General features: G+C 37.9%; 1 protein-coding gene across 3 annotated transcripts in view; it reads left to right on the forward strand.

Annotated features, from left to right (window-relative positions):
• The window catches only part of PLPPR5 (phospholipid phosphatase related 5), a 112,197-nt gene that overhangs the window by 26,115 nt on the left and 62,923 nt on the right, over window positions 1-23,159 (forward strand). For all 3 annotated transcript variants that reach the window (XM_032155290.2, XM_032155287.2, XM_058439552.1), the window contains exon 2: window positions 21,004-21,136. In XM_032155290.2, coding sequence (XP_032011181.1) covers window positions 21,004-21,136 — 133 coding nt within the window. The remainder of the gene's footprint in view (window positions 1-21,003; window positions 21,137-23,159) is intronic.

Consider the following 23,159-nt stretch of genomic DNA (forward strand, 5'->3'; position numbering starts at 1 on the left):
TTACTGGTTTGTAAGACTGATTGAAAAGGTACTTTTCTAAAGCCCCATTTGCTATAGTATATGTATTTACTGTAGATGATGTGAATGGTCCTTAAGAGGCTTCTCTGGGTCAGAGGCTAGTTCTCTACCAGAAGATAAAACTTTCTTCCAAGCAAATGTTAGGTTCACCATGTATAGAGAAATTAACCTGAATAAAAACACACCAGGAAGAAGGTATGTTCAAATGTCAGCATGAGGAACCAGTTAAGGTTCAATACATTCACAAAGAAGAATGTATTGAACTTGCTGCCTTCAAATAACTTGTGTCAATAAAAACATGATGGTCTTGGTTGCTTATTATCTAAGCATCCTAGCATCCTAGATGAAAAGCAAATAGTCATAATAAGAAAAACAGGTTAGAAATTCTAGATATATTAGCATACATTCATAGAACCAATGAGAACATTGCTTTGGGGCAGGAAGATGGGAGAAACAAATAAGAAACAAATTTTGTGAGTTGACTCCATTGTGATCTATTTGTTTTAGTTATTATAGAATATGTGGGAATAATGGATCATGGATTGTTACAGATTAGACCTCAGATGTGATTGACATGTTTAAGCTGGATCTAATTCAGGAACATGAAAAATATTAGGACAATTGATTAAAATGCCCATCGAATACACTAGAGTTTCAAATGTATTTATTTAATCCATCCACAAATGTATGCACAGTTGCCTGGTGGAGTCTCCATAATAGGGCATTTTATCTTTTAAAGACCAAGTCATTGGAAAAAAGAAACAAGATGAAATTTATCTAAAAGTTCTGCTCATATTTATATTTCTACCAGAAAATCAATCAGATGTGCATGCCAAAAGAGGCCTCAAAAATCTATATCCATGATACCTATGCAGCTGTCTCCTCCACTCTGGCTCCTTTTAAACCTGGGACCTATTGAGCAATTATTATTGTGGAGTAAGTGTCTGATGCTATGATGGGCCAGGGGACATGAGAAGAGAATCTGGACACACAATATTCAATAGAAATACAATGTGAACCATATTTTAAATTTTCTAGTAGCCACATTTTTAAAAAGAAACAGGTGAAATTAATTTTGATAATTTATTTTACTAACTCTATATATGCAAAATATTCTAACATGTAATCAATATACACATTTATTAATAAGTTATTTTTTATTTTTATTAATAAGTTAATCGTTTTTGTACTAAGTCTTCGAAATCCAGTCTGAATTTTGCACTTACAGCACACCTCAATCTGGACTAGCCACCTTTCTGGTGCTCGGTTGCCAAATGTTCAAGGCAAGTGGCAGTTTCATCAGACAGGGTAGATCTAGTTTATTTTTCTTGCTAATTAAAGAAACTTGGTGGTTTCCTAGTCTACTTTTTCTGTGGGTTTAGGAAATACCATTGAATTGATACGCACTATTTTTTTTTTTTTTTGAGACAGAGTCTCGCTCTGTCGCCCAGGCTGGAGTGCAGTGGCATGATCTCGGCTCACTGCAAGCTCTGCCTCCCGGGTTCACGCCATTCTCCTGCCTCAGCCTCTCCGAGTAGCTGGGACTACAGGCGCCCGCCACCACGCCCGGCTAATTTTTTTTTGGATTTTTAGTAGAGACAGGGTTTCACCGTGGTCTCGATCTCCTGACCTCGTGATCCGCCCGCCTCGGCCTCCCAAAGTGCTGGGATTACAAGTGTGAGCCACCGTGCCCGGCCGATACGCACTATTTTGATCTGTACTTTAGAAGATATATCTGAATAGATTTTTAAAGCCATTTTCTCAAATACTTGGTTTACTGTACCTGTTTCAAATATGATTTTTACATCACATTTTTATAAAAACACTTTTTCATCAATGTTAGGACATAGAGAAGGATGTGAAAATATTAGAACATTTTTGAAGCTTAAACTTGAATCAAGGCATATTACAGGTTTCCCTTTGATGTATCTCACTGTGAGAGGAAAAGATTCATTACTATGTGTGGATTCTCTCCCCAACCCCTCTTCCTTTTGTTAGCTCATTTTATATGTTAAAAAAAAGTTGTTTGAGAAAGGTCATTCATGGCATCATTTAGCCTTTTTTTTTTTTTTTTTTTTTTCACTTTTTAGTAGGATGATCTCATCTTCAGCACGTGCCTTACAGATTGCAGGGCCTGTGTATTCCCTGGAGCCACAACTGCCTTGACTCTTATCACAGTCCATTTAACATATGGATTCATTAATAAACTCTTAGTGTGTGTATATATTACATGCCAGGCAGCTTGCTAGGCATGGGATCCAATAATGAAAAGGAAGTCCTCAACGATCTCACATTAGTGGAAAAATTGTGCAAGAAGATTACAAATATTAACATATGTTGTTCACCACTATCCTTAATAGGACATATTACTTGTTCCTTGTTGGCTCGGTAGAGCTTGGGTCGAGATATCCTGATTTGCTGGAAATCGGGAAGTGTCCCCTTCTTCCTTGACTTTTCTTAAAGGTACAAAGTATGTTCGTGTGTATGGGTTCCAGCTGACCCTTTTTCCAGGTAAATACTCCTATCAGGGGAAGCTTATATCTGTATTTATGCATAATTGTCAGAGGCATCAGATCAGATAGGATAGATATTGAAAGAAGTCAGTGCTTTGCTATCTCCAAATAACATGTAGGTTATATTTGTACTTCTGTTGACAACTTTTTTTTGTACTGCAAATATTGGCAACAAATATTCCGCTGAAACCTTAAAAGGCTTCAGTTCATCTGTATGCATGGATCAGTGCTTCTCCCTGCTTCCTGTACATCTCCAAGGACATGAATCACATGCCGTGATTTCTGTCGATGGAAGAGAACAATGCAAAATCTGTTTTCCTCTGGTTCCAATTTACAAGTGTTACCACATGCCTGAATACTTTATGCAAAGATGGGATTGGACACAAAAACCTATTATGCATCAGGACAGGGTGAGGCAGAGTCCTACTCTATAAACTGATGAGATGAATTAAGTCAGCAAGAACTAGGGTATGGAAACATTTGAGGCATGGACACAGTCAAGGCATAGAAGGGTAGACTCTCCTGATGATTCTGTGGGCATCTGGTCCTGCAACAGAACATGATCTCTGAAAGGAACAGTTACAAAAGAGGCTGCATCAGGGACGTCTTGTGGGGAGTAGTGACATGTCCTAGTAGGTGGGCAGAACATAGCTCCCAGGAATCTAGGAGCAGGTGGGTGTTAAGAAAACCTTTTGCTAAGTAAGAGAACAGTGCCTTAGCCACCATATAGGGTTTAGCAGCAAAACTTCACTGCCTGTAAGACAGACAGGAATCACAGTCCCAGACAGTCCCAGCCTTAGAGCAACTGAGGTGCAAAGTAAGTGATCAAAGCGAAAACTCAGGAATAGGGATCTGCTAATGGAATTCAGGTACAAAGTAGAAATTGCATTTTAGGAATAATGCATACATCTTGTTAACAAATATAGGCCAGAATATACAACTGAATTAGCAGAGGAGACTTGATACTGAATCACAGCTTGGATTATAGCTCTATAACACTCTCCTGCCTCAGATCAGAGTTTTCAGAGATCAGAGAGAGTTTAGGGAGCAAGGGAAAATAAAAATATTTAAGCACCTATGACTTTGTGAAGAGAGTGGGGATGGTGGGACAGAGCTAAGAATGAAATAGGATGAAGGACCTGTGATCCATTTCAGAGTTTCTTCCATTTTCTACTCCTCACCTAATTGATTTCATCGTTTAAGTCAAACCCATTGCCAGGTCATCTAATGTCAAATTTGCTGTGTGTGTGGAGAATTCTTCCATTGACTTAACTAACAAAGTTTTCTGAAAGGCAAAGGCAATGTGAAAAAGTTTTGTGCTTTCATTACTGTCAAGCTTTTTCTCAGAGGTCACCAGTGACAACCTCCTTGCTTGAACATTTACTTCTTCCACTTCTTTGTGACACTGAATGTGGCTGATTGAGGACCCCTGTCTTGAAAGTCTGTCCCCTCTGGTTTTCATGGCATGATAATTTTCTTCTCTACTTGCTGACACTTCTGCCCAGTGTCCTTTGTTTGCTTCTCTTTATTGCCCACTCCCCAAGTGTAAGTGATCTAAAAATTGACTTTGGAGCCTTCCTTTCCCTTTGCTCTTTTCTCCTCATTATTTGCATGTGCCCTTTTGCTTTCCCGCGGCTTTAAGCATGGTTCACTACCCGGAACCATGACACTTCCTGGGCTTTCTACCTCCTCTCTCCAGTCTTCCCTGCCTTTTTCCAGATTGATTTTCCTGCAGCATAGGTCTGACCTCACCCCTCCCCTGCCCAGAAATTTTATGGCCTCCCACTGTGAACAAAATTAAGTACTAGCACCTCACTTGGATCTTAAACCATTGACATCATGGTCCCAGGATAATGTCCCTTAGGCCCCTGTATCTAGTCTGCATGCCAGCCAAGTGGGCCCACTTGCTGTTCTTCAAGGACATTCTATACTTCTCCTCCTCTGAGACTTCATTTATATTCTTCTTTGCACTATAATTGTGTCAACCCTATGTCCTGGTTTGCCTGGGTCCGTCCTGGTTTATTTCTTTTGTCTTGGTGTCAATATTATTAAGCCTCCCATTTCAAACTCAAAAATAGTAGTTTGAATGGTAAATTACATGATGGCCCTATCTGTAAAGCTCTTCCACTTGTTGCTTCTCTGAGTCTTATTCCCCAGTCTCCACTCTGTTTAACTTTGCTTGTGATCAACATAACCCTGTCCTTTCAGCCATGTGCCATATGAAAACATCAACTTTTCTAAGACTTTCTTACTCTCTCTCCATCCTACTGTCCCTAATTTAAGGTATTCTCTTCCTACTGTCAATCCCTACATTTACCAACATGGCATTGCAGTTATTTGTATTTATAGATAGTTATTTGTATATTTAAAATTTTATCTTCTATGGTACTTCACAGGTTCAGGGTCTTTGTAATGATTAAATTGCTTTCATCTGCAAATAACAGAAAACTCTGACTTAGATATTTAAACAATTAGGAAAATTTATTCTGTCACGTAACAAGCAGTGTTAAGTTAGGGTGGCTCAGAAATGACTAATTCAATATCTGAACAACAGGTCAAAGATCGAGGTGTCTCTTCTCTGTCCACTCTGCTGCAGTATGTGTCTGTTCTACTCTGGGCTGACTCCCCTCGTGATTGCACAATGATCACCCTTTTTCTAAACATCACATCCAAACATAAGGATGTCTAGCATTAAAAAAAGTATTCTGTGAGTCCTTTTAAAAGAAATAAACCCCTATCTCAGAAGCATCCATCCCTACCAGAAGTCTCCTCATGCTTCATTGGGCAGAATCTCATGCCATGCCCAGGCCTACACTAACCCCAGATCAGGGCCATCGGGACCCGACAAATCATTTATCCCTTGAGGCAGAAGATGGCCCTGACTCCCCTGAAGATCATAGCCATTCAAGAAGGTTGGTAACTGAACAAAATTAAGGCTGTTTGAGAAGGAAAGATAATTAACATTGATTAGGCCAACATCATTGCTACTTATAAGTTTAAGCTCAATTAATAATTATTAAATAGGGCTTTAGTTTGACTTCGGAATGTAAAGAATTTTGATTTACCTCAATATTCTAGTGGTATCATAAATTATAAAAACTGATGTTAAATAGGCTTTAAACAGTATCAGTACTGCACATAACAGGTTCACTTTAATATTATTTTACTTAAGTTCATATGGGGAGATTATAATTAAGATTTTGAAAGAAAACTTGATTGAGATTTTAATAGCCATCTAAAGCTGCTGGCCAGCAAACTGTGTTCAGAATTGCTCATTACGTAGAATTGTTTTCTGTTGCTTTTTGAGGCAGTGTCTAAGTATTTGTTCATAGGATTTCAAATATATATTGCAAATTCACCATTTGGTTTTGGACTGCAGAATTCTCAGATATCTGCCAGCTGTGAAATGTGACCAACAATTGGTCAAAAAATTGTTATTTTGAAATTTCTTATGGTACCAAGGGGAGCTTGGGAAGAGAGGCTGCTAAATGGGGATCCTTGTCTCTCACACCCTTTATGAATTCTTTCTTCTCATTGAGGGTTCGTTCAGGCCCAACACCACTCATGATCCTCCATAGTTAAGTCAGAGGTAGCAGCTGGAGAATGTGGCACAGAAGTTAGTATGTATTCTGCAAATGGGGGCTCATTCAAGCCTCTGAATTGTTGTCACCAGTCAGAAACACAGATGGTCCCAGTGGGGAGACCATGGGGGGAGCCTTGCCGGCTCTGGGTCAACATGAGAACTCTTAACATGAAAATATTCATCACAATGAAGGGGTCAGAAAGACTAATTCTGTTTTTGAATGAAATGGAAAGAACAGAACAGAGAGAATCTGCTTCTAAAAATTTCACTGGGCATTGCTGCTCAGAGTTACAGACCTTGGTGCCAGGGGGCTTGCAGCTGGCATTTTATGTTCTCAGCAACACTCATGCTAACTGCTGGGATGTGATGACTCTCAATATTTTAGCATCCCACAATAGGACTCAGCAGAAAAGCAGAATCTAAGATTGTGCATGATTTGGACATTTGGACAAATATTCACAAGGATGAAGGGGCTAGATAGGGTAGATTGCCTTATGAGTATAAAAGTCAAGGATTCCTATCTCAGAGTTCAAAAAAAATGGAAATGCTACTCTGAATCTTGAAGGGAGGGGAAATCAGATAAAAACTGAGTAAGTTATATGTGAAAGAGATAGTGTAGTCATACTTTTTTTTTTCCTTAACATTTAGAATCAATAGGAAAGCTTACGTACCACTTCTATGGGCTTCTGCTATGCTATGCAACATCTGCAAATAAATATAATCATTATTCCTTTGAGATGTAATATGAATCTATAACTCTTCTCCAAAGTTTATTTTTCATAAATGAACTTCCTGTTAGTATTATCAGAAATCATGTTATTTCCTTCACCTCTCACCAAACTGCCCCACCACCAATATTTGGTTCACTGGGCCTAGTGCAGCAGGAGCTCAGTCCAAACAATTGACTGCTTCTAAAAATAAGATGTAGTAGTGTGGGAAAACACTGCAGAAATGAACATTCCAGGCCTCATCACACTGCCCACCAATACAGACTTTGTTCTCTACTTCTCATCTGAATAAATGTCACTGTTTATTAGAGCATCTTATTGGTTTATTTATCAAGCATTTTTTATGCTTTATGCAGAAAAGCTTATTGGAAGAAATTATACTCATAAGTGCAGAAGTTCAGATAAAAAGTTTTAACTTTTCTTCCTAAAATAAAACAAAATAATAAAATATTATAATGTCAAGTTTGACATTGAGTGATAAAGTAGGTTAATATGTATCTCATAGAGTGCTTTGACTCCATTCCTACAAAAATCTCTTATGATGAGTATAATATTAAAATTGAAGTCAGACTGTCAGATCTGTCGTTTACTAGCTGTGAGACCTTGGGAAAATTACTTAACCTCTTTGTGCCTCAGTTTCCTTACCTGTAAAATGAGGTAATAATATCAACCTCATAGGGTAGTTGTGAGGACCAAGTCAAGTTAATATATGTAAGATGTTTACAACAGTACTTGGCCTAAGGTAAATGCTGTTTGTCACTTTTTAAAATGACAAGGAAGGGGAATATATTTATGAATTTATATAATAAATATACATATATATTATAAACTGAAATTAAAGGCATTTGGAATAATAATCTGTTTTCTAAATATATTTCCCATTGTGTATTAGAAACCCTTAAATTGGCTTGCATAATGAATTCAACCCATTCCAAGCTGTTAGAGTTTCACATTTAAATTATAATTGCACCTTTTCCTAGTACACGTGAGCAGTAAGCTGGAAAGCTGCATTTATCCCAAGCACAAATGAGACCAGACTGCAAAATGAGTTTATGTTCCAAGACTCATTCATTTATTTTTGGGTTTCAATCATGCTTTTCTTTGTGTATTCTCATCAAACATTTTTAATGGCTTGGTAAAATATAAGGATTTCCTATGTAATCAACATTTACTCTTCCTGTGAAAGCGTTTTAAAAATAAAGTCCTTCAAATGTCTAGTCCTTTTCTCAGTAAAAATGAGTGGCCTTAAAAGACATTTGTTCTGGCAGTCTGTTTAAGGATGAGAGAGATGAAAGCCAAGAAAACCAGAAGAAGATGGCCTCAAGGGAATGATCTGTATGATGAATTTGAAATTGCAAGGAATACTGTTTCTGCTTTCTTAGGCAGAGCTGTCACCTCAAAAGCCTATTTTCTTGAAAAGGAGAGTGTTACTCAGAGTATCACGGTTTAGTCAATTGAATATATATTCCTTGAATGCAGCAGCAGGGCACTTACAGGTGACCACTGTACAACAGAAACATGTATTTTGGAACTGAGGACATCTCAACCATATGACAACATAGATTTTTCTGAACTAGCAAAAAGAAAGGAAGGAAGGAAGGAAGGAAGGGGAGAAAAAGAGGTAGAATTTACTGTCTGCTACCAGACATTGGCAAAGAGCCACGCCACTGATTCAGGTCCCTGATAATTCTCCCCAGATACAGTTGTCAGAGACACTCCAAGGAAGTCCAGTGAGGAACAGTATAGGTCTTCCATACTATAAGAAAAAGAATGTTATTCTTTCTAAGCCATAGATCCAAAAGGTCTGGTAAATCCTTATATCCTCCCCTAGCCACTTCTGCTGCACATAAATCTCAAAACTCTACTTAAATGCCTTTTTAGTTCCCTACCTGGGTTACCTTTTAGAATCATATTTTTTCTCTCCCATTGTGTGAATTAATATTTGCTCTCTTTTATTTTAAACTTCCCTCTCTTCTTTTTCTAATAACCGGGGAAGTGGTGAATGAGTTTTTCACTTTCTAAAGACAGCATTTCTCAGCTTTACTTTTGCCTTCTGAAGACCTCTAATTCTTTTCTCTATCATATAATAACTACACTAGACTATCTTTCCTAAATTTAAGTTTCTGTCCTCTAGAAAGGAAGAAGACTTTTGCTTTTGCGTATTCCCCGTAGTGTTTCTGAGACACTAGCTCTACCAGATATTTAGGGTTGTCCCTAGAATATATATTTCTAAGCTCAAATAAGTTTGGAAAACACTGGACAATAAAGTTAACAATTTTTCTTTAACAGATTGTCATGCTTTTGGTTCATACAGGGAAAGTAGTTGGGAGGAAAGTATACTCATACATTCAGAATGTCATATGAGAAAGCTTAAGCTATTAGGCCTTTCTTCCTAAAATGAAGCAAATAATCAAATATTATAATGTCAAGTTGAACTCCAAAACTACACTGCATGGGATTGGGTCTGCCTTTGTATCTTAGTAGCTGAATGACCTTACATAAGTCATATAATCTCTGTGTGCCATTGTGTCCTTATCTATATGCTGAACACAATAAAATAATGCCATCATGGGGCTGCTGGAAATTATGAATCTTTTTACATTTTTTTAAATGTTTTTCACTTTTATGGGTACATAGTAGGTTTATATATTTATGGGGTACATGAAATATTTTGATACAGGCATACAATGCCTAGTAATATAATTTGTAAATCTTGATGAACAAGTAAGGTTTTAGCTGATGTTTTTTCACCAGAATTTTTTTTCCTGGAAAATATCACTTAACATGCTGCTACATAAATATTATTTGAGAAACATTGACCTGGGGACAGTTAAATTTTGCTTGTGCTTCAAAGGTTTATTTCTAAAATCTCCATCATCTTTAAGTCCCAGAGAGTATTTAAATTTTATCATGTTGCTTTTCTATTGTTGATAAAGAAAAGGGGAAAATGATTCTAATGGGTATTTTAGAAAAACTGGAAAGCTTACTAATAACCTACATACTAATTTTTTATTAATTATAAGCTCGCTCTTTTGAGGAATGATAGGTACATTATAACAGTACTGGCCAACAGTAGATCTGTGAACATGGAGACATTGACTTTATATATTAAAATTAAAAACAAACTATAAGTATATAACATGAGTGTATATTACAGTACTCTTATTCATTTTCCTTAGAGCTTATGTTTGCTACATTTATGTGAGTGGTTGGGCAAAGCGTAAACATCACCTAAAGTTTAATCAGCAGCATTTGTTTTTGCTAGGGAAGTGTTTGTTAATGGTTTCACCAGCTTCTTGTCATTTAAAAAGAATGCTCGTAGCTTGTGAATCTTGGTGTTCTTGTTCAGCAGACTGAATCTCCTTTTTCTGTATCTTCCCACTGACCCTGCATCTACATGTGCAGTGAAAGATTAGTGTCAGGACTTTTACTTTATTCCAAATTATCAAACAACTCTATTGCCCTATTCTAGGCATCCCAGACTCCTTTACTCCCTTGCCACAAACACTAATCCGTTGCAGATATGACTTAGAAAGAGCCTTCAGGGCTACCTAATAATGACTAAAATTTACGTAGTGCTTACTCTGTGCCAGCCCCTTTACTATGACTGTTATAACAATAACCTCATTTCTATGAATGTTATAACAATAACCTCACAACAGCCCCATGATGGCATTATTTCTATTGTTTCCATTTTGTGTATGATAACATTGAGGTGAAGGGAAGTCATATGACTTAATTAATTAATTAGGATCATTCAGCTAATAAGAGGCTGGAAAAGATTGGATACCTTTCTGCCAGATTGTTTCAAAAAGAGGCACTGAGTTTCTTTTTGTGCAAGTTTTGGTGAGTTGCACACTCAGTTGTCAGTTATCACTTACCCCTAATCTCATCCCTTCTTCATTTATTTACTAGTATTTTTACATGTGTCTGTACTGGCACATGCATGCATAAATAAGTGCAAGCTAAGTTGTAAGTTTCTTTGATGGCCTCCCCATTTTAAGCATAGCGAGCCATGCAGTAGACTCGCAGAAGATGTGAGTGGCCTTCCTGGGTGCTGAGCGTTGATTAAGTGAGCCATCCTTCTCAGGACAGTTCATCTCTTCATATTTCACTTAAAATATCTAGAAAGTGAGAGTGTTGGATTTGTTTTTACTTTGGATTTATTTAACCTCTCTTTCTATAGTCTCATCCTTTTATTGCAATACCTAGAATAGCTCTTTGCACAGTACAAGTACATAATAATTATTTGTTTGAATCAGTATCTAAAAATCCCTTTTAACATAACCTTGACAAATTTACAATGTAATAAAAAGGAGTTTTAGACACCTTGAAATATCTTATAGAGCTTAGAGAGCTTGTTGAAACATAGATGGCCAGACCCCACCCCCAGAGTTCTTGAGTCAGTAGGGGTGGGGCCCGAGAATGTGCATTTCTGTCAAGTTCCCAGATTGCTGATACTGTTGGTTCAGGGACCACATTTGACAGCTACTGTCTGTAGAGCTCTCAAAATAGACATGTATCTTTCCCAATTGAAAAGTGAGTTAAGAAGCTGATCCCACCCAGTGGCTGGGATGGTAGCTTCATGTGTTTCTTATCCTCTGGTATCTACATTTTAACAGGGGTCCCCTAAAGACTGCGAATCTTAACTCAAAGGTTCAGATCCACAACTCAAAGGATCAAATCCAATTCTTGACCTCATATCCTTCCATCAAAGCGGCCTTTGTCCCTCCACCTCCCTTACACTGTCCTCTCCCCAGAGTATTAGGGCTTCCTGGTTGCCACATCCCCACAATTATAACCACGGCTAGTAACATATATAGGTTACTTTATTCTTTATTTTCTTCTTCTGTAACTGGATTTTAATAATAACATCTACCTCATCAGATTGCTTTGAAGATTAAATTGGCCAGTATTTGGAAAGCACTTAGAACAGTGCCTAAAACCTAAGCCCTATGTACATGAACAGTGTAAATGAGTTTTATTATGTTAAATGTTTCCCAAATTTTCCTCTCAGGACATCACCTTCATGACTTACATCATAGCTGCATACCAACTCAGCTAGCATTCATTTTTTCTTAAAATCAGTTCACTTTACTAACAAATTATTATAAAAGAATACATTCTATTATTACTACAAGTGGAAAACCAGTATCACTTGGTAAGTAGAAGGGAACCATAAAATAAATACAAAAAAGCCTACATTGTTTTAAAAATTCTAGCCAGGCATTGTTTTCTGGAAAAGGCCCTGAGACTGAGACTTGCTCTCTCTCTCTTTTTAAAAACAGGGAAATTAGCAAGTTCCAGCTTCTGTAACAAATGAAACCCCACATTTCACTGGATTCGCACATTCAGAGTTTAAAGTTTAGGTGTGTCCCGTGACTGTACTTCTGTGGATTCATTTTGCTTTTTGGATATTATTTCACACATCTCTGAAGGATGTGAAACACATGCCAAATACTGTCACACTGATTACCTAACTTCTGTTTTGCTGCATTACATCTGAAATGGTTTTCTTGTACCAATTTCAAATCAATGATGCATGGATATCTTTGAGTCACCACCAGTTAGAGGGGAGAGGAATTTCTGATTGTGTACTTATAAATGAAAACATAGAGCTATTTGGAGTTTGATATTTGATGAAAATCTACAGCGATTTTCTCTTCCTAGTAAAACTTCAGTATTTTGTCATCAAGGACTGTAGATCACAAAGTTGGAGTATGCATAACAAAGGTTGAGGTATGAGAACAAAGTGATGTGTGCATCCTGGAGACATTTATGATTCACACTTGCATTCTTGTAGGTTGCTATTCATCAGCAGAATGGGGCCTTTTACTCATTACCAAAGAAGGTAATTGATTAAAAAAAAAAAACAAAAAACAGGGCTAGATACCAGACCTGTCCTCAAAGACATGATGGAAACTTAGTTGCGTCATTAGGAAGGGACAGACAGTGTGTAGATCCAGCTTGTTAGGCAGGGCAAGATTCAAGGAGCTTCGTAATGTTCAACACTGGGATTAATAAAGCATAATGTAATGTCCAGCAAGGGGATGAGGTGTAATAAGGAATGTGATACTCAAGTTTGAGAAGGTCTGTCAGTGGGGTGCAAGGCTTCTATCAGGTTGGGGTTCAGGAGCAGATCTCTTCCTCCCAATGAGGTAGACTGTCAGATTGCAATAGGGAGGGGACTGTGACTAAGAAACACCACAATTGCTCAGACCCAGCTCTGAATGCATAGATGAAGTAGTGAGGCCAGGTGTGGTGGTTCATACCTGTAATCCCAGCACTTTGCGAGGCTGAGGTGGGCAGATTGCATAAGCCCAAGAATTCAAGACCAGCCTGGGCAACATAATGAAATCCCATCTCTACCAAAAAAAAAAAAAAAAATCAAAAATTAACTGGGCATGGTTGCACATGCCTGTAGTCTCATCTACTCAGGAGGCTCAGGCAGGAGGATTAGAGTCCAGGAGGTCGAGGCTGCAGTGAGCTGTGATTGCACCATGGCACTCCACCCTGGGCAACACAACAAGATCCTGCTTCCAAAATAAATAAATAAAGCAGTGAAAGCCCTTCAGTATTAGTTTCTGAGCCCTTGGTGGGCATCTCATCACATTCCATATCAGATTGATAAGGACTATGAACAGTCACTAATCTTCCCTGGAGGTTGTTTGAGGGCTTCCTGTACAACTGGGAACAGACAGGTGCTTTGCCTCGAGGAGGAGTAGGGATGGGTTGAGTTTAGTGGGCCCAGATGAGGGGAGCTGGAAGGCAGATGTAAGAGAAACGAGGTAAGGGTTGGCAGCTCTGCACTGACTGTGCTAGCCTGCCCTCTGTCTACCAGCAGAGTCCTTTTTCCCCTCCTTTTTCTTTCATGTCCCAAGCAATGGAGAGTTTTTGCTGAGGTGGGGGAGGAGTACCTCCATGAAAGGCTGATCCATGGGAGGCCAGTTGATCCTTCCCACTGGGACCACAGGTGTCCTTCCCAAGGTTCTGCTTCTTTCTCCTGCTCTATAGACAGCTGGTGCCTGTGGGAGGCAGGAGGGGCCATGCTGCTTCTCAGTCAATCTCAGTTAACACCATTCATCATCTCAACTCTGTCTAGAAACAGCATTCATTGGTTAGTTCACAGAAGAAAGGAAGTCTTATCAAAGAAAACTATGAAGTGACAAAGCTTTTAGCATCTCCATCTCTGGCTTCTGTGACCTGGAAATCTCATATTTCCCACTCCCAGCGGGGAAAGCAAACCAGTTATGCTCTTTGCCCCAGGGATGCTTTGGGAATCTAGTGAAAATGGTAGCCCATGATTCCAGAATTAAGAACCCCTTCTTGATAAAGGTGAGAAAACGACCAAAACACCAGATCCTCAATGGCACCTAAGAACCAAGGATATGCAAAGAAGACATGAAGACATTTCAGTGAAAAAAGTGTCTCAAAAAATTGCAATGGAGTTAGAAAGGGCAATGTGAATGTTTTTGGTATTTGTTGGAAGACTGGCTTGTGTGTTAATAGAATCAGGAAAATCTTTTTTTCTATACTCGGCTCTCTTATACCTGGACAGCAGAGGAGTCCAGAGGTCCTTATGAGGTGCTTTGTGCCCTATCTCCTATTTTTTGAAACTGTAGAGATGCTAGGAATGTGGTAGGACTCCAGGGTGTGACCTGTAAGTGGGCAGCAGGGACTGACCTATCTTAACTTGGAAAAGCTGGAGGAGAGGCTCACAAGTTCCCAGGCAGAGGCTGTGGTCAAAATAAAACTCTGAACTTGGATTCAGACTCTGGCTGTGCCGGTTACCATGTGACTCAGGCATGTGCAATCTCTCTCTCTCTCTCTGTCTCTCTCTGGAGGTTTCCTTATCTATGGAGATGGGAAGATTGAACTGCATTCTCTTCATTCGTGCAGTATTCATATTTATTGTCAGTCACTGTGCTATAATAGTAGAAGTTTAAAGATAAATGTTATGCAATCCTTACCTCAGAGAGGCTCTCAACTGAGTGGAAGACACAGATGTTACTGATACTTATAAAAGCATATGGAAATTATCATAATAAATGTACAACGTGCCATTGGAACACAGAGAAGGGAAGGATGAACTGCACCAGGAATAGAATAAAGTTGCAATAGAATAGGCAATATTTAAATCATGTCTCAAGCACAGAACCATGCACTGCCTACCAAGATATACTAAGCCATGGACCAAGCATAAAAACCTGGATGTATGGAAATACTGGATATGTTGGAGAATGAAAATGCCTAGCTGTGACTAGAGCACAGAGTCCGAAGGCTATGTAGGAATTGCTGAAGCTGTAAAAGATAGGTTTAGGCTCAGCAGTAAATGATCTCTTATGAAATTTTGGTTAATCCACAAGCTATGAGGACACACTGAAAATTGTAAATAGAAAATGTGGGGCTGAGTGTGGTGGCTCATGCCTGTAATCCCAGTGCTTTGGGAGGGTTGCTTCAGGCCAGGAGTTCAAGACCAGCAACATAGCAAGACCTGATCTCTCTACAAAAACTAAAAATAAAAAATAAAAGAAATTAACTGGGCATGGTGGCACACGCCTCTAGTAGTTAGTCTTAGCTACCCAGGAGGCTGAGGTGGGAGGATGGCTTGAATCTAGGAATTAAAGGTTGCAATGAGCCATAATTGCACCCCTGCACTCCAGCCTGGGTGACAGAGGGAGGCCCTGTCTCCAGAAAAAGAAAAGAAAATTTGGATTATACAAAATTTGCTTTCAATAAACCAATCTGACAGTAACAGTTTGAAGAGCAGAGAAAATGGAAGCACAAATGCAAGTTCTGAGTATGCTTTAATGCAGGAAAAAAGTGAAGAGGGACTGGATTTTAAAATTGAGGTAGTGATAAAAGTGGTCTTATTTGATATATAATCAACAGGATTTAGCAATTGATGGAGATTGAGTTAGAAGGAATAAGATCTCTTGTGCAACATGGTGACTATAGTTAATAAGAATGTACTGTATACTTAAAAATTGTTAACAGAGTAGATTCTAAGTGTTTTCACCAAAAAAATGCTAATTATGTGAGGTCATGCGTATGTTAAATAAGTCTGATTTAACCATTACCTAATGTATACATATTTCACAACATTATGTTGCACACCATAAATGTATATAATTTTGTGTCAATTAAAAATAATATAAATAAAAGCAATTGATGAAAAGAGATAAATGAGGGAACTAGAGGTGTCAGCATGATATGTAAATATATGAGAGTTTTAGCTTGAGTCCAAGTAGAAATTGAATGGATTAATTGAGATGGTGACACGGAAGAGCAGGAGGAACACATGGATTTTATTTTGGATGTAAAGGCTGTGTGGCCTTCCAATAGGTAGATATGAGCATGTTGAGATGTTACTGTTTAATAGGTGGATGGAGACCTGCATCTGGGGTTTAGGGGAAATATGCAGATTTAGGATTCCTTAGTGGAGCAGGGGTTGGTAAAGTCTTAGGAGGAATGAAGTCCACCAGGGAGAGCTTCTGTCAGGAAAAGGGAGCCAAAATAAAATACCAGATAATATAGAACTTAGGTCTGTAACTCACTGACCAGAGCCTCTGATTCAAATTCAAGAGGAAAAAGAGAAATGTACCTTAGAGTCAATATAACCTGGTATTAAATTAGTCATAAGGACAGATATATAGGACAGTAGAAAATGAAAATTCCCTACTTTGTGCCTAGTACTGTGCTAAGCTTAGGAAGAAAGAATAGATATGAATATCAATTATTAATAGAAATATAAACTGCATACAATTACATATATATTAGACTGTTTACTAATGCCGTTGGCTTTAATAGCAACATTGCTATTGTTAATGATGCTCTTGTTGCCAATAATTTTTTCAACAGTTATGACAGTGCTACCTACTGTGCCTCTGCCTTCAAGGCAAACTCAATCTACTTTAGCCTCTGTTGAGGTCAAGCTGAGAGCTAATAGGAGAAAGGCTACCTCCTCCTCTCCAAATGCTTTCTAGTTGGAGTTGTTTTTGAATTCTGTACATTTATCTAATAACAAGCTTTAAGTGTAGTAAGGATCACACCCTATCTTTGATGCTGTATATGTTTATATTCTCCTAGAAGCAATTATCAAGTGAGATTAGAAGTACAAGAGTTGTTAGAAAAAACATCTGTGAAAAACAGAAGTTGAGGGGTAAGCCAGAGACAGCAAGGAGAGCCTTCAGACTGTGATGGAGGTCTGCCCCCCGTGCGCGAGAGGGAGAAAGAAGGAAGACTGGGTGGGAAACACTTCAGACTAGGTTAGGTAGTCTCACTGGGGTAGTGGGATTGTATAGGAAGCATGGCTCTAACAAGGATTTGGTCAGGCTCATGGAGAATCTTTGAACCAAAATTGCCAATTGGAGGTATCCCATGTTTCAGAAGATTAGGCTCACTCCCACCATGCTTAGTCATTGGCTAGGAGGAGCCTGGAGAAGTGTGGCCTCAGCATGGATACGGTATTGGATCCAGAGGAGCAGCAGCCGGGGCCATCTGTCTGTAAACATCTCTGCAGTGGGAGATTTGAGTGACGTGTTTCATTGCCACCACAGATTCTCTCAGTGACTCAGTGACACTTCTTCCTAAGTGTTCTCCTAGCATGTATTGTCCAAACCAGTCAAATAAAGCTCAGCCTATGCAACCTTGTACCATTATTAATCAATTTGCTTGTGTCTACCCCATTAGATTATAAACCTTTCTTCAAACATTAGTGTCTAGCACTGTGCCCTTAACTCAGAAGGCATTTACATAAATACATTCATCATAATTATAATTATTTTATTTTCATTATTTGAATTTATCTGAGAGCAGGCTGGGCACGGTGGCTCATGCCTGTAATCCTAGCACGTCGGGAGGCAGACGCAGGTGGATCACCTGAGGTGAGGAATTTGAGACCAGCCTGGCTAACATGATGAAACCCCATCTCTACTAAAAATACACACATTAACCTGGTGTGGTGGCATGTGCCTATAGTCCCACCTACTTGGGAGGCTGAGACAGGAGAATTGCTTGAACCTGGAAGCAGGAGGTTGCAGTGAGCCAAGATTGCGCCACTGCACTCCAGCCTGGGTGACAGAATTATACTTCATCTCAAAAAAAAAAAAAAAAAAATTATCTGAGAGCAGTAAACAATTGGAGTTTTAACTCAGAAAGTTGGGTGGGGGAAGTTAAGAGAGAATATGGTTTTGATGAGGGGTTCCATGGCTATCACAGTGAGCTCTGGGGGAAAGAGAACTGGGGTGTGTGAATTAGACATACTCTTGGAGGAAAGCAGACACCTAGGCATATGCATTTGATGAGATGAAGTCCAAGTAGGTGGACAGAATACAGTATCCAGAGAACATGCTGGAAAGAGCTAGTCTAGACCAAGAACTGGCCGGAGGGTCCAGCAAGATGTGATGGACAGGCGTTTGACATTGGCATCTAATCACAGCAACTCTGTGTTTGAAAACTACCTTCTCTACCCACAGTGACATTTTCATGTACCGTGACATACCTTCTTAACCTTGGCTCATTGGACAGAGGGAGATGCCTTATCTCAACCTAAACCTCCTGGGAATTTGGAATTGAGGTTTAGAAAATCTTATCAGCTGAACTGTTTCCTTGGACCGAGCTGACAAATTCAAGATAAGCTTCTTGAAGACAATTGGGGAAATCATGTATGCTCGGAATCAGGAGCACTGGCTGGCAGAAAGGCATACAAAGAGAAACTGAGATGAAAGACAGTGTGACTCCAGGGAAAGAGGGAGAATGAAATGGTGACAGCTGTTGCCTGGACTCCTGAGGACTTTCCATTCATGGGCCTAATCCCCAAGCTCCCTGCCCTTCAATTCTGAGGAAACTAACTCTAGAATAAACTTACTATTTTGGTTAACATAGTTCAAGTGGGTTTCTTATAGTAGCAGCCAAATGATAGTGACTGAGAAACTGTTCTGGCATAAATGCTCAGGACACAAATCGGAAATTCAGCAACGTGAAATGTGCTGAGATGCAGGCAAGCAAGAGGTCAGCATTAGAAAGCCACTGGGAAGACAGCCCCGGGAAAAGTGGCCCCAACAAGGCAGTTCTTGGTCTGTTAAGACCCTGGTAACTAAAAAGAATTATCAAGTCAGGGACTTCATATACAGGCTCCAGTTTTAGGAACTAGGTACAGGATAGATCCTTCATCATAGGAACAAGCCAGAAGTTGGTTATTAGAAGTCAGGTAAAAGATTAATAGCAGACTAGGACATTCTGATCTATTGAAGCTGAGAGTTTTTTGAAAATGTGATTCCTTTATGCATTAAATAAGAATTATTGGGTACCTACTACATTCTAGGGAGTTTAGCATGGTAGCCTGAGTTGAGGTTCAGTGTACCGTGGGGTGGGGCCTGCCTGGGGATGGAGACCCAGTGGAAGCTGCAGTGGAGAAGAGGAGGCTGAGAGGGCAGCCGTCATGTGCGGAGCCGGTCAGCTCATGAAGTGGAGTGGATGATGCATTGTTAGCATTTGGAACATTCTGTGGTAAAACAGACCCAGAAGAAGTTGAATCTGAAAACCCAGAAAGCATCATCATGGTAATCTCTTTCAAGGTGCAGTGAAGATGAGGTAGGACATGAGAAAAACGTTATTCAGAAAGAGAGATAAGGAATCAAACACACAGTTCATCTACTTATCAGATTCTCCAGATACTCATGAAAAATAATTCTTGTGCATCCTTTGGCTGGATGAACTGTTTCATCACACATCTGCTCTACTTCACCAATGCCAGAGTTAAAATTCAGGAGGAAGTTGGAAGTTCTTATCTCTCCCAACTCAATCCAGTCTCACCAAATAGGCATGACTAGTCTCTTTTAATTTAGTTCCACTCAGTGTCTTCTGATTTAACATTGAACCCTGGCCTACTTGAAAAAAAAAGAAGTATAGTAAAAAAAAAGAGGAAAAGGGGGTAGAAAGAAGGATGAAAGTGAAGAGGTATCTCATAATCTTTTGTTCACACTGGGGTAAAAGTAGGTCAAACACCTAATCTCCTGTAACCTCCTTCGCTACCTCACACTTTCTATTTTGAATGTCTTGTAATCATAGATATTACTTTTCATAGAGACCCTAAAAGCACTTCCCCAGGGAATGTCAGGACTCCCTGTATAGCATATTCATTAAGCTTGACAAGACATAATAAAAGCAAACTTCACAATGACAAATTAGTAGACACACTGTTAGCTCCAGTTTCTTTTAATCTTATTTCTCGTGCTGTTGTTCATAGTATTAAATAGAGTCAGAAATTTCTGCTTGGCTTCTGACTGGCCTTAAAAGGAACACATTATTTAACCTCCCTAAATCTCCATTTCCTCATTTGTAAAATGGAATATTAATACTTGCTGTAATACCTTACTAGGTGATTTTGAGGACTATGTATAAAAATCACTACTAATGGTACAAATACCGATGTAAGATAGCCAGGTCCTTTAACAAGTCAGCAGAGTAGAGCAAAGCATCTGTAACAGAACCTTGTTCTTGGGCAACTCACTTGTGTTCCAAGTCTTGGTATTTCTTTACTTGTAAAAACGGTAGGATGCTGTTCCTAGTTTCATATGGTTTTAATGAAGATCAAAATAATATTTATACTAAAGTATAAGTAGTACATTAATTATGACAATTCCTAGTAATGTCTCAGAACAGGAGGCTCTCAAGGTCAAACGTGTGCAGATTTGTTTTTTCTTATTTATAAAAGTATTAATATGATTTTAAATTAGTATGTGTATATCAGATGCTTTAAAAAATATTTGCGTGGAGAATCTGTTGTGAATTCTATAACAATCAAATTTAAATAAGACACAGTAACTTAAAAAAAAAAACATGGAATTTAATTACACACCAAAAATAAATGAGTACTTCCTTACATATCTTTTGTATATTTTATTTTTTTAATTAAGACTTTTAGGAAACAAAAAATGTTGTCTATTTTTGTTCATAATTTTTCAATATGAGAAAAATATGGTTTACATACATAGGGACAAGGCTATAATCAAAGGATCTAGGAAATCAATTATGGCTCCATTTTACACTGAGATTATTACCATTCAAAGGGGCTCCATTTTACATTTTTAAAATAAAAATACTTTACATTTATACTGGTTAAATTCTAATATTCCTTAATCTTTTATTTTCTTTCAAGATAATAGTTGGAGAAACTGCTGTCTTTTGCCTACAACTAGCCACAAGGGATTTTGAAAACCAGGAAAAAACTATTTTAACTGGAGACTGTTGCTACATAAACCCGCTGGTGCGCCGAACTGTCCGATTTCTTGGTATGTGTTCATTAAATTATTTTTAATATTTCTGAAACAGTGTCTATGTATAAGCTAAACCTTAAAATGACCCACATGTTAACTGTTTGCAAATATTAGGGGTTTTTTTCTTTGAAATGTTTCAATTTGCTTTTAAAAATAAACATGACACACTGCTTGGGTGATGGTTGTATCAAAATCGCGGACATCACCACTAAAGAACTTACTCATGTAACCAAACACCACCTGTTCCCCTAAAATCTACTGAAATAAAAAATAAATTAAAAATTTTAAAAACAAACATTACATACTACTTTCTCTTTAATATAGCAAGATCCCACTTTAGGATGTCATTTCCACATTCTTTTAAGGCAAAAAGAACACCACCTTTGGATGTTTAATATTCTTTAAGAGCCAAAAATTACGTGATTACTGTGTTTATGAAAATCTTTGAACAGTACTTAGTGGGAGGGTGGTGATAATCCAGGTAGGTTGTTGAACATCACGAAGGATAAGAAAAACAACTTGGTAAATAGAAGAAATGTAGCACTCCATGCACTACTTCTAAGTTGATTTTTATATAAACAAAAAAGTTTTGGGGATTTTATTAGAGGACAAGATTCACAATAATTTAACTTTCAATCTCAAATACTAGCAATAAATAAATATATGCATGAATGAATTATTGAAAATCCTTTTAATTCAGAACTTAGCCTAGACCCATTTTTTAACTGACACAATACAATTTAATATAAATAATTGTTTCCTGGATTTATCAGATAAAAATAAGTATATCTGTATATACTAAATGCCATTTAAGATAAATTTTTATTAGTATTAAGAGATGCACTAAAGATAAGGTAACTCTTCAACATAGTTCTCATATTGAAGGGAACTCTTCGACATATGTCTCATATTGAAGGGATCAGGATGAAGACTTTGAAGATATTATGCATAGATCACCTAATCTATCTATAAACCCATTAAAGACTAGCCAAATGTCATCAGGCTTTTGGATCTCTCTGAAGACGAAAGGCTTTCATATCCAAGGTTGTTATTTTTACTGACATCAAGTTATGTATCTCCAAAGCCCTCATTTATCCTGTTGAAGGGACAACTTTTAAATGAAACCTTTAATGTTATTTTTTCACATGTATCAATACTGTGTTCTTGACTAATTTCTTTTTGCATAAGTCATTTAATTAAAAAAAGCCATATACAACAATATGCTTAGAATTAAAAGTATTTAAAGAAATTGATACTTTCCTAAATACTGTTAAGCAAATTACATTGTGCCTATTTAAGTAAAATACTTTTCTGCATTTGCACACATATTTCTAAAGAATATTTGGCTCAAAGTACAGTATGCTTTTAAGTCTCTGCATGCTTCTTAATATATGATTTTATAAAATACGAAAGCCCATTTGTTTCTTGTTCCTTTATGATTTGGATATTTCTAGCTATAATAAAGTGGAAGTATGTAAGCGAAGCATCACTGTATAATAGTACATCATTCTGTATAGTGACTATATTCTTTAGGTCAGTGGAATAGATACACTGACAGGATCTCATTTTAATAATTATCTTTGTAGTCAACTATAGTATTAGCCTTGGGCTGATGCACTGACATTTTAATTCCAAAACACATTTGGGAACTTTAAAGTGTCAAGAGACATTTCCAAATTCTTATCAAATATTTCTCTCTGTTATAAACAAGAAAACCCGTTACAGCAAACAGCCTAGATTTCAAAGGTGTACAAATGAAGAAGACTTGTAATTTAGGTTCCCATGCTTGGCCATGAGATTTTGGAAGAAGTGTTATTGAGCTCAGTTCTCTTTAATTTCTCTTCCTCTTTCAAATTTCTGATTTTGATAACCTTTACTTTGTATGATTCATACAATGCTGGTGAGATGTTAAGAAAGGGCTTCTTATTGTTTGCTTTTTAGATAAAGAGTGAACTAATATCTTTGTTTCATTCCCATTTGTGTACACATAGAGTTTTGCTGTGTGGGGGTTTTTGTATGTAAACCTTTTGTAATCTTA

Source organism: Hylobates moloch, unplaced genomic scaffold, assembly GCF_009828535.3.
Source record: "Hylobates moloch isolate HMO894 unplaced genomic scaffold, HMol_V3 SCAFFOLD_5, whole genome shotgun sequence".
Lineage (NCBI taxonomy): Eukaryota > Metazoa > Chordata > Mammalia > Primates > Hylobatidae > Hylobates > Hylobates moloch.